General features: G+C 49.2%; 3 protein-coding genes across 8 annotated transcripts in view; 2 read left to right on the top strand and 1 right to left on the bottom strand.

Annotated features, from left to right (window-relative positions):
* Positions 1 to 7,423, bottom strand: part of GCKR (glucokinase regulator) — a 31,553-nt gene extending 24,130 nt beyond the window's left edge. For 2 of the 4 annotated variants that reach the window (XM_008700301.1, XM_040623030.1), the window contains exons 1-3: positions 7,190 to 7,346; positions 473 to 628; positions 204 to 272 (exon numbers count right to left, since the gene is read on the bottom strand). In XM_008700301.1, coding sequence (XP_008698523.1) covers positions 204 to 272; positions 473 to 487 — 84 coding nt within the window. In that variant the 5' untranslated portion in view covers positions 488 to 628; positions 7,190 to 7,346. Of the gene's footprint in view, positions 1 to 203; positions 273 to 472; positions 629 to 923; positions 1,062 to 7,189; positions 7,347 to 7,366 lie in introns of those variants that run through there. The other 2 variants (XM_008700302.1, XM_008700298.1) reach the window with 2 other exon arrangements.
* FNDC4 (fibronectin type III domain containing 4) lies at positions 2,715 to 5,714 on the top strand. 2 transcript variants are annotated; one of them, XM_040623033.1, is made up of 7 exons: positions 2,719 to 3,006; positions 3,189 to 3,333; positions 3,413 to 3,528; positions 3,756 to 3,960; positions 4,413 to 4,502; positions 4,807 to 4,931; positions 5,097 to 5,230. In XM_040623033.1, the coding sequence occupies exons 2-7, from the start codon at positions 3,213 to 3,215 to the stop codon at positions 5,130 to 5,132; spliced, it is 693 nt and encodes a 230-aa protein (XP_040478967.1). In that variant the 5' UTR covers positions 2,719 to 3,006; positions 3,189 to 3,212; the 3' UTR covers positions 5,133 to 5,230. The 2 variants fall into 2 exon arrangements, with proteins under 2 accessions (XP_040478966.1, XP_040478967.1); XM_040623032.1 differs by lacking the exon at positions 4,807 to 4,931 and having other exon boundaries at positions 2,715 to 3,006; positions 5,097 to 5,714.
* A 151-nt stretch (positions 7,424 to 7,574) lies between the features above and the next one.
* Positions 7,575 to 15,686, top strand: part of IFT172 (intraflagellar transport 172) — a 32,926-nt gene continuing 24,814 nt past the window's right edge. Inside the window, exons 1-10 of one of the 2 annotated variants that reach the window (XM_008700306.2) lie at positions 7,575 to 7,726; positions 10,221 to 10,364; positions 10,588 to 10,700; positions 11,139 to 11,178; positions 11,475 to 11,540; positions 11,751 to 11,830; positions 12,026 to 12,113; positions 13,013 to 13,227; positions 14,111 to 14,234; positions 14,633 to 14,728. In XM_008700306.2, the coding sequence (XP_008698528.1) occupies positions 7,688 to 7,726; positions 10,221 to 10,364; positions 10,588 to 10,700; positions 11,139 to 11,178; positions 11,475 to 11,540; positions 11,751 to 11,830; positions 12,026 to 12,113; positions 13,013 to 13,227; positions 14,111 to 14,234; positions 14,633 to 14,728 (1,005 nt within the window). In that variant the 5' untranslated portion in view covers positions 7,575 to 7,687. Of the gene's footprint in view, positions 7,727 to 10,220; positions 10,365 to 10,587; positions 10,701 to 11,138; positions 11,179 to 11,474; positions 11,541 to 11,750; positions 11,831 to 12,025; positions 12,114 to 13,012; positions 13,228 to 14,110; positions 14,235 to 14,632; positions 14,729 to 15,686 lie in introns of those variants that run through there. The other variant, XM_040623027.1, reaches the window with a different exon arrangement.

The following is a 15,686-nucleotide window of genomic DNA, read 5'->3' as shown; positions in this document are numbered from 1 at the left end:
GAAAGCACAATGTCAATTATAGAGTATTATGCAGATAATAGTTATTATAATTACTGTTGATTAATAAGATGACAATAAAGATCCCAGAGGGAGGACTGGGAGAAGGGAGAATGGAGATGGAGCAAAATGAGAAGTAGAGGCCAAGAAAAGCGAAAGGTGGAAGGAAGAGAAGTTCGGGAGGGGAGCAGATGGAGAGTCCGTACCTTCAGCACTTCCTGAACTTTGCCAGCCACCTGTACCATGGTGGTCAGAACAGATTCACTATATAGTCGCTGTAGGGAATAGGAAGGAATCAGAAGCCAAGAAAAGGACAGTAGATCTGGGGCGGGCGTGGGCAGGGAGGAAAGAATGGTGGGGTGGAGGGACTCTCAGATCTCAAACGTTAAGGACCATGGTCTGAGAGAGCAGAGCTTAAGGTGTGGTTGGAGTTGGCATCTTTATTTTCAGTGTCCAGGGGATGGGTCTGGGTCACCTGGTATGTGGGCATGACTTGCCCCTCCTCCTGGAAGATCTCAGCATCACACTGCCCCAGCAATCGAACAATTTGCTCAGCATCCGCTTTGTCCAGGTCCTGGGTCAGTGGGTTTGACTTCTCTGTGATAGGCAGGGCTGCCTCATACCCAGACAACTAGAGGGAAGGGGGCACAAGGATACAGGCAGGAAGCCAAAGCCTCATTCATGCCTGCTGATCTGGAGGTGGGAGTGGCAGCAGGCACAAGGTTTGGACACACACACACACACACACACACACACCCCAAGGATTTAGCCTGCACTTGGTACTCTGGGCCTCATAGGGGAAAAAGATCAGGAAGGAAGATAGGAAGGAGGGGAGGGAGAGTACAAACCCAGGGGGGAGGGAAGTACAGATGAGAAATGATTCTAGGAATCAGTGCAGAAGACCAAAATGGAGAAGGGGGTCTCACCTCCCACTTGCCAGGCTCTGGGGTCTCAATCACATGTTGAAACCGTTTTGTGCCCGGCATGGTCGCACACTGTGGACACCCTGTCGTGTCTGCCTCTTCAGCCACACAAACCCTTCTGTTGCGCCAACTCTACTTCCAGCTGGCAGGGCCTTATCTGAGCCACAGTGATGATTAACCCAAGTACCCCGGCCTGAGCACCACCCCCTCTAAGCACCTCTTCCTGCACCCTTTCCTGGTCAGTAGGTCCCCAGCCCTCTGGTCACCCCAGGGGAGCTCCTGGGGTCCCTCTGTCCTTCTTTGCACGCATGCAGACTGCCCAGCCTCTGCTTTGCCCCCAAAGGGGAAAATCTGAGGTTCATTACTCTTAACTTTTGGACACAATGACCTCTTCTCTGGAGGGCCTGGAGCCTGGAAGTGCAGAATAATACCAGGCTCAGGACAGTGAGAATCCCTGAGCAAGAGTGCTCTGGGACCAGGATGCATCAGGAGGCCAGAGATCAGGGTCCTCAGGGACAGCAGAGGTCAGAGGACCTGGGCCATGGCTTGATCACATGCCCAGAGCACACAGTCCTCCCTGCCCCTCTTGCTCCATTTCACTCTTTCATCTCAGAAGGAAGGCAACAGAAGCTTTGGAGCCCCAGGGGGGCACATGCTGAACCGAATATTACAGGAAAAAGTGCCACAGAAATAGAAATGCTGCAATGAGAATTAGAAACCAAAGTATCTGCCCTAAATACAACATGAGCCAACATTTACTTACACCGAACAATGCACTTTTCACATACAGTATCTCATTGAGTACATCAACACTAAGAAGATGATACTGACACCCTCATTTTTCAGATGGTGAAACTAAGGCTCAGAGAAGTTAGGTCATTGCTGAAAATCACACAGTTGACAGAATGGGGACTCACACCCAGGTTGTTACTCCAGATATCATGAAAATAACTTAAGGATTTATATGTTTGTTAAATGAGTGAAGTAACTAACTAAAAGACTGGTGCAAATTAATGATAATCCCTCACTCACACAGCGTCATAAGATTTATAAAGACATTCCCCAACATTGTCTCATTGGATCCTGCCAACAGCCCTATGAGGTTCCGGACGCTCTGATTTTAGGAAACCCAACACTGAGATGACCAATTTCTCCACGGCAGGCAGTAACCGGTTGGCAGAGCTAAGACAAGAACCATAGGTCGCTGCTCTTTAGATTTTCCCCTTATAAACCCAGCAGTCTTAATCGTTCTATCTCCAGCTTTTCACATCCCCAAGCACATAGGTGACGCTCAATAAATATTTGTTTAATAAATTAAAGAATGAATGAGAGCGAAGAGAATCAATATCAGATTATGAATGGGGAAGAGATTTAAAAGCTGACGCAGTCTACAAGTAGAAGATTGTTAAAACAATGATCTCCGCCACTCTGTCCCCTCCCGCAGGAAAGGTGGAATTCCTCCTCCCAACTTGGCTAATTCCACCCGGGGAGGGAGGGGCCCTCCTGGGTGCCCGAGACCCTCACACCTGCGCCTCTCCCCACACCCCCGCAGGCTCCTCGGACAGAGCCTGGATCAGAAGCTAGGGGACCCGGGAGGCCGCCAATGGGAGGGTCGTGGGAGGAGCCCCGGGAGAACGGGGTCGGAGGGGGGGGGATGAGGGGGATGACGGCGGCGAGAACCCCAGCGGGGCGGGGCGGGCCGGCACGTCCCGGTCGGGCTGCGGCGGAGCGAGCGGGGCCAGCTCTGCAGAAGGCGGCGGCTGGCCGGGACGGTCACATCCCGCTGCAGGGGCCGGCGGAGCAGCCGCACTGCCTCCAGCGCCGGGACTCAGGCCAGCGGCCAGGCCGCGCCGGCACCGCCCCCTGCTCGGGGACAGACTACGCGGCCGGTCCGAGCTCTGGGGGCCCCCGCAGCCCCGCGGCCCGCTCCCGCTACGCCTCCGCCTGCCCTCTGCCCGCAGCTCGGTCCCGCGCTGCCCGCCGCGCCGGGATGGGGTAGGGGCAGCGCCACGGAGTCGGGCGATGGGCCGCCCTCTGGGTACCGAGCAGCCCCCGGAGGCCTGACCGACCGCGAGGACCGGCGGAGGTGGGTGTGGGCCGGGCACAGCCGCACACTGGGGACGCCCGGGTGATGCAGGGGCGGGGAAGGCGTGGGGGAGAAGGGGGGCTCCGGGGCTGCTGTGGGCGGTGGGGAGCCCGCGAGAGCTGCTGCCACCCGTGCGTTCTGGGCAGTCCTTGAACCCCCCCCCCAACTCCTGCCACCTCCAGGAGCCCCGCCTGGATGTCAAGCGGATGCCCCAGTGCCTCCCAGCGGACTCGGTGGGGACCATGGCTTCGCTGATGCCCCTTTCCCCATATTTAAGCCCCACGGTCCTCCTGCTGGTCAGTTGTGACCTGGGCTTTGTGCGAGCGGGTGAGTAAAGGGGTAGTGGGGTTAACCAGAGCTAGTCCGTGGATGGAACCTGTTAACCTGTTAACTCTGGCACCCACAGACCGGCCTCCCTCTCCTGTGAATGTGACAGTCACTCACCTCAGAGCTAACTCGGCCACTGTGTCCTGGGACGTCCCAGAAGGCAACATCGTCATTGGCTACTCCATCTCCCAGCAAGTATGAATCACCCTTCTGCTCCCTCAACCTGTGTCCTTGGATCTCTGAACACTGCTTCAGTTACCCCCACCGCAGCCCTAAGCTCCCCTCCCAGTGGTGGGGGAATCTGGGAGCAGGTGTTCCCCGGCTCAAGCTGCCCTTTTCATCCTACTCCGTGGAGTGCTTGGATGTTCAAGAGTCCTGGGACTGGTGTGAGACCGCCCTCCTGTCCCATCATCTCCCTGCAGCGACAGAATGGCCCTGGGCAGCGTGTGATCCGGGAGGTGAACACCACCACACGGGCCTGTGCCCTCTGGGGCCTGGCTGAAGACAGCGACTACACAGTGCAGGTCAGGAGCATCGGCCTTCGGGGAGAGAGCCCCCCAGGGCCTCGGGTGCACTTCCGGACTCTCAAGGGTTCTGACCGGCTACCCTCAAACAGCTCAAGCCCAGGTGAGGGTCTCAGCTGCTCTCCACTCCCAAAAGCTTTGGATTCTCTGGCTTTCTACCTGGCCTTCAGCATCTTGTTTACTTCCCCCAAACAAGCCACAGTCTAGCTTAGATGAATAAAAGGATGATTTAATTCATCATACTGCCAAGAAACGAAGGAAAAAGGTTGGCGGGGGACTGGGTATAAACAGGCTGATAATGAATCGTTTGGGAGAAGGGCTTTTAAAGCCTCCTTTTACCTACCCTCAGTTCCCAGCCACCGCAGCCTGCGGAAGTACTCGCCCACAGCCTTCCTGCTTTTTGGTCTCTAACTACCTGTCCACCAACAGCTTCCTAGAGAGGGGTGACCAGGGGCAACCCTGCTCCCTGACTCTCCATCCTTACCTGTACCTGTCTGCATGGAAGAGCTCTGGTGGCCGCTCCCCGTAACCTGGAGTCTATCTCCTCCTTCTCAGGTGACATCACAGTGGAGGGTCTGGATGGGGAGCGGCCACTGCAGACGGGGGAAGTGGTCATCATTGTGGTGGTGTTGCTCATGTGGGCCGGTGAGTGAGCAGCTGGGCGGGAGACCGAGGATTGGGGGAGTGGGGCTCAGCGAAGGTGGGAGGTAGTGAAGGTTGTCGGGAGAAAAGGCAGGGAGAGAAATGGAGCAGGGAGATGCTTAGTTGAGGAGGGTGAGCAGAAGTTTGAGGAGAGGAAGGTTAAGAGGGTGGTGCTCGTACATGAGCACCAGGAATTCAAGGGTTTTCTTCTCAGATTTTCTAGAAACTGTGTGGGTATCTCACTGCCCTTCAAGGCTGTGAGTGGGGAGGTCAAGATCAAGGTGCAGATTGTATTGTTGTGTTTCAGCTGTAATTGGGCTATTCTGCCGTCAGTATGATATCATCAAGGACAACGACTCCAACAACAACCCCAAGGAGAAGGGGAAGGGGCCGGAACAGAGTCCTCAGGGAAGGCCAGTGGGGACAAGACAGGTGATGTGGGGCCAGTGAGGGAGGGAATGGTGATTTTGCTTCTAGGAGCAGCCAGGGAAAGGGAGAAGGCCAAAGAGGGGCAGGAAAAGAGGGGAAATGCATATTTGGGTTGGAGGAGGCTATTCCCTTCCTAAAATTAGAGACTCAAGCCATTTTCTTTTACAGAAAAAGTCACCATCCATCAATACCATCGATGTATGATGAGTGAAGAAACAGAACCAGACAACAGATGCACTAACAACCTGGGGATGGGGATAGGGTCAGGGAGAGCCTCAGATGGTGATCTGCCCAAGACTGAAGGATCCCACAGTCTCCTAGAGGATAATGACACTCCCACAATCTCAGGCCTGGTACCTGTCCTCTTTCCACTGTGAGCAGGGCCAGAAGGTAGGTCTCTTAGGGTCTGTGCCCCTGGACCTGGGGAATGGCTATCAGATGGGGTATGTCCTTTCATCCCCCAGGTCCAGGGGAGAGTCACTTGTTCAACTGTATCCCACTAGGTCCCAAATGGGGCCCCCATTTCACCTGCATCAGGATTCTTGGCATCCCCAGCTGCCCCCACATCTTGCCTCTGGGTCTCAGAGAGGGGTGTTGCTTTGGGTACTCCCCCTCCCCCGGCAATTAAAAGGAATTGTCTGGCTCTAGAGGCAGATGCCGCACTGCACTACTCCAATGTCTTCCATGGAGCCTCAGGTGCTCCCCCTCTCACCTGGCAGCCCCTCCAGCTGCTGGTGATCGCACCCCTTGGACATTTTTCCAATAAAGGTTCTTGGACAAACTGGAGCTGACTGTATGGTATACTGTATAGTATGCTGAAGACATTTCCCCACTGTCTCTCCCCTGACTACAAGGGCCTCTCACACCACCACCAACTGGACAGGAGCACTCTCGTTATTTTAAGGTGTTTGTTTTGATTCTCTAGCCTGGAATGGGTGGGGAGAGGCCAGAACTGGGTGTACAAAACTGGAGCCCTAGTTTCTTTTGTTTTGCTCAGTGAAAAGGGAGAGAAGGAAAAGAAGGGGGGCTGTAAGTTCTCCTGCAGCAGTGGAAACAAAGGTTATACCACATGAGAGGGGCCAGTAACCTTCTTATGTTCACCACCCACATTGACACCCAAGCTCTTCACCATTTATTCCTCCGACCCCTCCATCAACCTTGAGTTAATTTCCAGAAAAGGACTGAACAGTGTCTTGGGACAAATGAAAGAGCAGCTACACTAATGGATCCTTCGGTGCCATGTGCTCCTCCTATCCTGTGCATTCCCGTACCTATTCTTCCTTGCCCTCGCTTTTCCTTTTGTCTCTGTCTGTCTCTGTCTCTGTTCATTCGGTCGAAGTCAATAATAATTGTAAAGTGTGAATGAGTTGATATCCACTCTCTGCCACTATATCCAGAGGAGGATTATGGAAATAAAACTGAGGGGTTGGAACTCCCCTGTTGAAAGACTTATACTTTGGGCTCTGGGGCTACTTGTTTCCTGTGATAATAGAAGCTTTCCTCTACTCCTTCTTAAATTCCAAGGGGTGGGGGGAGGGTAGCACGGTGCCAGTGAGAGAAATACCTATTGACATTTGCAACCACTATGGGGAAAAGGCTTCGGAACCCAGAATCTGTCTGGACAGCATATGCTACACTTTCTGGAGAATTATAGGTCTTCTCAACTTCGAATCTTTCCAAAGGAGGTGTATGAATAACTCTTTCCTGCATCTCAGTCTCTCTGGTAGGTTATAAGAATTTAGACCAATAATTCTGAAAGGGACCCCAATCCAAGAAGTCAATATCCTTTCTGTTTAACCAAGCCTCAAGCCCAGGTATCACAAGACTTAACCTTACCCTATCAGGTGAGCCAAAGTCCTGTTTGCCCTCTGCCTTGAACCACAAAAGCATCCCAATCTGGGCAGCAGTCTTTAATCCACTGCTCCCCAATTCTGAAGTAGTACCTCTCACTGGCCACTGGTTCAGAAACACTCATCTCTCAGACTCTGGACACCTCATTTCTTGAGATGGAAGTGGCACGGGGTATAGAAGCATGGCATGGAGATAGGGAGCTAGGAATTCAGAAGCAATGTAAAGGCTGTTTAAATGCATCAGCTCTGAGTTGAATCCCAGTTACATCCTTTACTGACTGTTAGTTTGGGTAGTGACCCCTCTAATCCTGAGCCTCCCGGTATGTAAAATGGGACTAATAAATGCCATCCCCTTCAAAAGGTGGCTTTGAGAGTAAATGAGATAATGCAATACGACCCTTTGCACAGTACCTGGCAGACGCATACTGAATATTCCGTTAGCCATCATTATTAGCTTTGTGGTCCCGTGCAAATCACATAACCTATTTGGGTTCAATTCCGTCCGCTGCCAAACGTACGAAAGCAACTGCGCTGCTTTCCTCCAGGGTTGTGAGGATTCAAAGAACGCATTCAGTCACATTTACTCACATCAGGGCGCGAGAAGGACCGCGATTACGTAGGACCTCGAGTTTGCTGAGGTTTGTGGGCGTGGCTTGAGCTTGGGTTTGCAGGCAACGAGAGGATTGGTTGAGGAGAGGATTCGAGTCCTCTCGGGGCCCCGCCCTAGACCTCACTGCGCCTGCGCACGTTCTGTTTGCTTCGCCGCGAAGCTACGTGGTGACCTTGCGAAGTCTGTTGCGCAGCGGTCGCATCTGCGTCAGCAGCAGTCGCTGCGGCTGCGTGGCGGGTTGTCCAGGTAACCACGGGAGTTGTCGCTGACTGGTGGCATCTGAGAGACAGGTGTTCGTCATGCAGTTGAAGCACCTGAGGACCCTGCTGAGCCCTCAGGTGAGGAGTTGCGTGCCTCTTCCCTCCCCCGCCCGTCTTAACGTTCCAAGAAAAGTGGGGGAACTGAAATTTCATGATGTTGAGCGCCTACTGTATGCGGAAGACTGAAGGCTCTAGCGATGATGGGACTCTGCTCGGTGGATAGTGTGCAGTAGAGATGTACAGCCAACCTCGGTAGCTTTCATTCGGTTTCATTTAACATCAGTTGTGTACGAGGCCCCGTGCTCAGCGCACTTGTAAACAATGAGCATAAGTCTGCACCCAAGTAAACAAGCGCTTTAGGTGCAAGCCCCAAAGAGCGAGTGCAGAAGACCTCACGTTCGTTCTGATGATGAAGATATCAGATTCGGAAGAGGCTGAGCACTCGGGGAGGAACCATGCTAAAGAAAGGCTGGGTTTTGGAGCTAGGAGACCAGCATTCAAGTCCTAATGCCAGCTCTATTTTAAATAAATGACCCAGTACCGCCGACTTTAGCCCTCGACACACAGTCTCTCTGAGCGCTCACCCCACTCCTCCATTTGGAAAACGAGAGTAACAATAATAGCAACCTGAGGGGGTTTGGAGGAAGAGTTAAAGGAAGTAATGTACACAAAGGCCATTGCAAACTGAAAAGCAGTGTAAAAACTGATCGACAAGAGAGGAGAACATTCAAAATTCAAAGGACAAACTCCTACAAAGCTAATGATAGTATCTAATGATAAGTGAATGTTTCATATGTAGCAAGGCAGCGTAAGTTAAATAGTTAGGATTTGGTTTGCGGAGTCAAACATACATGGATTTAAATCTTGGTTCTACCACTTATAAACCGTGTATGTAAACTTGAGCAAATTACTTAACTTTTCGAACCTCAGGTTCCCCATTTGTAAAATATGCATAATAATGGCACCTGTCTCAGCGTTATGAGGTAAAAGGAGAATGCATATCAAGCCCTTATCAAAATGCCTAGTCTATGGCAACATCTTGTTAAAGGTTAGCTTTTATTATTCTCTTCCCTACTTCATTTTATCCTCACAACAGTGCTGTGAGGAATCAGGAAGGCTTCACAGAGGATGTGGCATTAGGAGAATAGAGGGAAGTTAGAAAAAAGTTTACTCACTGCTCAGTAAACTGCCCCGGAAACTGTAATTGAAAAATTATATTATCCTAATGGAATAATTAGGAATGAAAACCTCCTTCAGTCTTTCAGAGTAAGATATCATGATGCAGGGAAGGGCGAACGCCCAGGGTTGGCAAAATGATGAAGGAAGATGATGAGCAAATGTTATTGAGGAGCTCTCAGCCCTTCGAATCTAATTTAATCAAGAGTTGGAGGGTGGTAAAGGTGGTGATGTGGCTATTTTTTGACTGAGAATTTTGATGAAAAAAAAGCCCCCCCCCCCTTTTTAACCTCTGACTTTGGAGGTAGGTGGGTTAGGAGTGAAAAGTAACAAAGTTTGAAACCAGGGCTCTAGAGCCCAAGTAATTAATCACAGAATTGGAGCAGAAGCTAAATATTTTATTTTGAGGAGGGACGTCATCCTTAGTGCAGAACCGTTGAGGACCAGGGCTCGTGGCAGACAGACGTGGAAAGAATAATTCACTGGGAGATGATCACTTCTAAATTGGGCATCTGTTCAGTGCGTAGTTTTTTTGAGGGGGGAAACCCAAAAAACTAGGTGGCATTTTCATCCTAAGTCTCAACTCTGATTGTCTTACTCCCCATTCTGGAACTTTCACTGTCTCTCCCTTTCCTACCAAATAAGCCCAAACTCCTTGGCCAAATTTCAGAGATCTTTCTTGAGCTGGCCTCACTGTTTTTCCTGCCTTACTTCCTCTGTTCTATTTGCAAGATAGTGTCAGCTAAATTAAATTACTGTTTCTTGACCAGACTTGCCTTTGCTCATGTCATTCCTTCTGCCTCAGATAATTCTCCCCATTTAACTGCATCCATTTTTCAAAGCTTGAAGTTGATCATTTAAACATAAAATTATGTCAGACTTCTCCAGACTATTGTTGTGCTTTGTATGTGCCTCTCTAATGGGATTTTTCCTGGTTTTGCACCATCTTAATAGCCTGAGGCAGGGACCATATTTTGCTCTTTGTCTCCCTCTCAGCTCCTGGCCACGTGCCTTTCTCAGTAAGGTATTCAAAAAATATTGACTGAATGGCTAAAAACAAAAACCTATTTTAAAAAAATCTTATCAGACCACTTGAATTTATTTCAGCTGCAGTCCTGGGATACGAGGGAGCAAGGCTATTGCAGGGGCACATTGGGACAGTTGATTCAGCATGTCACCTCTTAGTGTATTTGCATTATGGGTTTCAAAGCACCTTGTTCTCCTGGTCCGGGATTTTATAGCCCTGGAGACCAGGATGCATCACAAGCATCTCTTTGTTTTAAGGACTATGATGAGGAAAATTGACCAAAGTCACACTAGAAGTAAAGGAACTAGAAATGCTTTTGTCATTCTAGACGAACACCTGGGTTTATTTTTGCCTCCGCTGCCTCTGCAGGATGGAGCTGCAAAGGTGACCTGCATGGCTTGGTCCCAGAACAATGCCAAATTTGCCGTCTGCACAGTGGACCGAGTGGTGTTGCTCTATGATGAGCACGGGGAGCGGAGAGATAAATTCTCCACCAAACCAGCTGACATGAAGGTGAAGAGAGTACTCTGTGTATACTTAACCTGTTGATGGGGCCTTACGAATCTGGGAAACTTCCTAAAACTTCCCCAGCCATTGGCATAGGAAATGGCCTGCCCTTTCTTTTCTCAGGATAAATCCCTCAAGCTCATTACAGTCACACATACACCTCTTCTCCTTTCTTTTTCATGTGTACTCACTACTTCTTTTTCTTTTCTTTTCTTTTTTTAACTCTTAGTATGGCCGGAAGAGCTATATGGTGAAGGGCATGGCTTTTTCTCCCGATTCCACTAAAATTGCCATAGGACAGACCGACAACATCATCTATGTGTACAAGATTGGAGAAGATTGGTGAGGACAGAGACTGGCAGATGGGGTGACCTGGAAAAGAAGGGGAAGGCAGGAAGAAATGCCTCACTGGGGAAGGGGGAGTAGAGAAGATGATGGTCCGGGCTGGAACGTGGCAGGCAAAGGCCTTCCAGAGTATGTTGCTGCTTCCCTACCTTTGCCTGCCCCATGTGTTCTGAGATCCCGTCCCTAGTGGAATCAGCCTAAGGTCAACATGAGGCCCTTTAAGGTTCTGGGGAGCCTTTGATACAGCATCTTTTTTACTATTCCAAAGCTGTTTAGACTCCATTTTATGCCTCCTTTCAGGGCTCCTGTGGAATGGTAGGAAACGCTAAGGGGGCAGGGAAGGTATCTGCTCTTTCTTCCCGTTCCCCAGCATCATGTGTGGCAATTTATTTATGAAAGTGTTTTTAATATGCTTTCCCTCCTTTTATTTGGCAGGGGTGACAAGAAAGTCATCTGTAACAAATTCATCCAGACGGTAAACTTCAGACCTGTCTCTGGGAGATTAGGATGAACCAACATGTATCAATATATCTACTTATAAATGTAACCAGGAGTTGCGGTTTTTTTTAACATGTGAATCTGAGCTTTCCAGCTGCAGAGGATGGTGCCGCCTGGCTGCTCATCCTCGTCTGCTGTCCGCCTTGAGCCCAGATGTGTCCTCTCCTCCGCTATAGGCGACCGGGGTGGTGGCGTGTGGCGGGGGCTTCAGTTTGTTACAAATGTGCTAAGCTACAGGACAGGGTTATCCTTTTCATGATTTCCCTCTTCCAGAGTGCCATCACTTGTCTGCAGTGGCCAGCAGAGCACATCATTGTCTTTGGCCTGGCTGAAGGGAAGGTAAAGGAGGAAGAGAAACAGAGGAGAGGTGGTGGGTGGGGATAATGGTTCTGGAGAGAGAAATATGGCTAAACGTCTCCCTTAGGGTCAAGTTGTATGTTGGCGGAAAAAACAGAAGGACCGGTTTTTTGTTATTTCATTTGTTTCCCTTGGATCTGGGTGGGATTGAAAGTAGCCTAACCAGACTTGTATCCACCTTCCCATTTTCAGGTTCGTTTAGCAAACACTAAAACTAATAAATCATCTACCATCTATGGGACAGATTCTTACGTGGTATCACTGACGACAAAGTGAGTAAGGAAGAGCAGTATCCCAAGAGCTTGGAAATGTAGCAAGAAGCGATGGCGATGTCGGGACTGGGAGACTGTAATATGGAAGATGGGGAGGACTGGTGGCAGGGAGCCCAGGTAGGGTAATGTGTGACAGAGAAGGGGGATTTCTTGGTGAGACAGAATAATCTGTTTCCTCCTCTTCCCCTTTTTTAGTTGCTCTGGGAAAGGAATTCTGTCTGGTCATGCAGATGGCACCATCGTTAGGTATTTCTTTGATGATGAAGGCTCCGGAGAGTCACAGGTATGACTGAAGGATGCTGTGGGGTGGGGGTAAGGAAACCCAAGATCCCTCCTAGAGGAGGTTGAACATGAAGATTGAGGTGCTGGGGGAAGCGGCTGGAGGAGAGAGAGAGAGGCATTCGGGTGCAGCCACAGGGAGAATTGATGTTCAGGAGAACAGAGCTTAATATTTATGGGAAAGGGAGAGTCAAATGGAAAGGATTCTGAGAGTGAGGGAAAGTGAAAATTATTATCTATGTAAGTAAATTTATATGTATAAATTCACAGGGAAAAAGTCATTTACTCACAAGAGGGAAAAGGGAAAAGATGGGGGATAAAGGGAATGTTCGTGTTTTACTCTATATAAATCTCTGTTGTTTGAATAACTTACATTAAGAATTACTTCTATAGGAGCACGTGGCTGGCTCAGTCGGTGGAGCATGTGACTCGATCTCAGGGTTGTGAGTTCGAGCCCCACGTTGGCTGTAGAGATTACTTAAATAACTAAAACTTAAACAAAATAATTACTCATGTAATAATTAAATTTATTTCCCCTAAAAAGAAAGAGTCGTATGCTCCCTGTGCGTCTACCCAGTTTTGGTTAATGTGTAGGATATCTCCCTTTGGGAGGGCCTTATAGGTGTTTATTAAAGAACTCCGGCATACAAGTATTTTGAGGTTTTCTCTTGAGCACAACGTCAGTAAGTGTGTCCGTATTTCATACATATGTGTATGAGAGTATAAAACAGAAAGACAATTTGTGATGTCCTCCGGTTTAGGATGTGTTGGGGTGGGAAAATATTGGGAGGAAGATTTATACAGAGTAGGATGGTCAGAGTGACTGTGGCAGGTGCTAGGAAGGAGAAATTCCCGGCTGGAGCTTTTAGTCGGAGTGATTGAAACCCTCTACTTCTGTCTTAGGGGAAGTTGGTTAGCCACCCGTGTCCACCCTATGCCTTGGCGTGGGCAACCAACAGCATCGTGGCTGCAGGCTGTGATCGGAGAATTGTAGCCTATGGAAAGGAAGGCCATGTGCTACAAACTTTTGATTACAGCCGTGACCCTCAGGAGCGGGAGTTCACCACAGCTGCCGCAAGTCCTGGGGGCCAGTCTGTTGTGTTGGGAAGTTATGACAGGTGGGTCCCTTTCCACGGGCATCTTCGGCCCACTTTCCCTGTGTACGCTCTGCTCTAGCCCAGTTATTCTCCACCAGAGTGGGAGACTGGATAAGCATCAAGTGTATGTTGAAAGAGATCCTCGGGTTTTAATTCACACACTGCCCTTTCCCTGCTGCCACCATCCGTTGGCACTCTGGCAGTTCCAGAGTGCACCAGGATTTTGTGTCTCTGTGCCTCTCTTTGGGACTCCACAGTGCAATTCATCTCCACTCTCTCTGTATTACCATTGCCTCTTTTCAGACCACTGGCTTAGTGTTTATCACATTATATTACACTTTGGTGTTTATAGCTATCTGGCTAAATGGAAATGCCCTCGAGAAAAGGGCCTATTCATTTTTTTTTTTTTAGATCTCCAGTGCCTAAATTAGCGTCTAGTACACAATATATGCTTAAACGTTTGGCTAACGAGTGAATGGAGGGAAGGATGAATGATGGCACAGTAAATAAACAGCTAGGGCCTGGGTCCCCACACGTCCGCTTTGTCAGCCCTGTCCTTCAGTCTCATGTGGGTCTCTTCCTTCCTTTTTCTCTGTTTCCTACCATTTCTCTTTTCTTTTTCCTTATTTCTCTATGGCTAACAGCTCACTTTTCTTACCAGCCGTGATCTCATTTTGTTTTCTCCACTTCTAACCCTCTCACCCCATTTTACTTTTGGCTTAATTTTCCCAAGTTTCTTCCTTTGAACCTTTTTGTCCTCTCCTATGAGATTCCCTAGCTCATGTGTTCTCTTTGACTTCCTTTCATCTCTAATACAGCAAGACTCATTGCCTTCAGTTACCCACCCATTTCCACTCTTTTGCTCAGCCTCCATCTCTTCTAAAAGCCGTCTACTTAATTTCAGACTTCGGGTGCTCAATTGGAGCCCTCGAAGAGGCATCTGGGAAGAGGCAAAGCCCAAGGAGATTGCCAACTTATACACCGTCACTGCCTTGGCCTGGAAACGGGATGGCTCACGACTCTGTGCGGTGTGTTTCACTAGTAATCCCTTTCTGCATGGGTGACTTTCGCCAAACTAGGACAAATCTGGCCTTATCCTAAAGCACTCTCTCCTGAAACTAGAGAATCTCCTCTTCCCTTTTGACTCCAACCTAAAAGTATGACATTAAAGGCAGGAAAGAGAAATTCGCACTTTATTGGAAGCCAAAAGAGACAAAGAATTTTGTAGGCAGGACTGATTTCTCCCTTTCATCCCATCACTATCCATGAGTCCTGTGATTGCCACCTCTTTCCATCTGGTACTTTCAAAAACTGCCAGCCCTTTTACTGCCAACTCTTCTCTAGATTCTAGAACCTAGGTTTTGAGGGTGTCTCTAGATATCCTCCCCATGCCTGTTATCTTTTATGTCGTCACTTCCCCTTCTAGGGCACACTCTGTGGTGGAGTGGAACAGTTTGACTGCTGCCTCCGGAGGAGCATTTATAAGAACAAGTTTGAGCTGACGTATGTGGGACCTAGCCAGGTAAGCAGCTGACAGCCTGCTGCACCGAGATCTTGTCAGTGCTCGTTCATCCTTGTGTTGCTTTCCTGCCTTCTGGACCCAGCCACAGTGTCAAATTTAACCCCTGGCAGAGCTGTTCTGGAGAACAGAATGTGTTGGGCAACTCTTTGGCAACTTTCCTGCTCTGGCACTTCCAGCTTATTGTAAGAAAAGATTGAAACACCAGACTTAAGGGGTACAGAGATTGCCACTTATATCTTTCTGGTTTAAAGCTTTACTACCTGGGGTGCCTGGGTGGCTCAGTCAGTTAAGCATTGGACTCTTGATGTCAGCTCAGGTCATGACCTCAGGCTTGTGAGATCAAGCCCACATCGGGCTCCACGCTGGGCATGGAGTCTGCTTAAGATTCTTTCTCTCCCTTTCCCTCTGCCCCAACCCATACCCCCATCCCTCTATTCAAAACAAAACAAAACAAAACAAAAACGGAAAATACTTACTACCTCTATGCTGTCATCTGGGGAGTTTAGGATTACGCGAGTGAACGACGCTGCCTTAGGGCCGCTGAATTCACGTGTATGACATTGCAAGGTAATTTCTTAGTTCATGAGCCCACTTTTTCCTCTACCTCTGTCCTCTTTTCCTTCCGTTTATTATTCATCGGTCCCTTCGTTCTTTTTTAAAGATTTTGTTTACTTATTTGAGAGAGAGAGTGTGTACAGGAGTGGGGGAAGGGGCAAAGGCAGAGGGAGCAGCAGGCTCTCCGCTGAGCAGGGAGCCCGATGGACTCAGACGTGGGGCTCAATGGGGCTCGATCCCAAGACCTCAAGATCATGACCTGAACCGAAGGCAGATGCTTAACCAACTGAGCCACCTGGGGAGGGGTCCCCTCTTTTTTTTTTTTTTTTTAAGATTTTACTTTTAAGTAATCTCTACACCCAACATGGGGTTCAAACCCACAACTGAGATCAAGAGTTGCACG

The sequence above is a fragment of the Ursus maritimus genome, unplaced genomic scaffold (assembly GCF_017311325.1).
Source record: "Ursus maritimus isolate PB19 unplaced genomic scaffold, ASM1731132v1 scaffold_6, whole genome shotgun sequence".
Taxonomy (NCBI): Eukaryota; Metazoa; Chordata; class Mammalia; order Carnivora; family Ursidae; genus Ursus; species Ursus maritimus.
The sequence above is the reverse complement of the archived record's forward strand: the minus strand, read 5'-3'. Positions and strand labels throughout refer to the sequence as shown.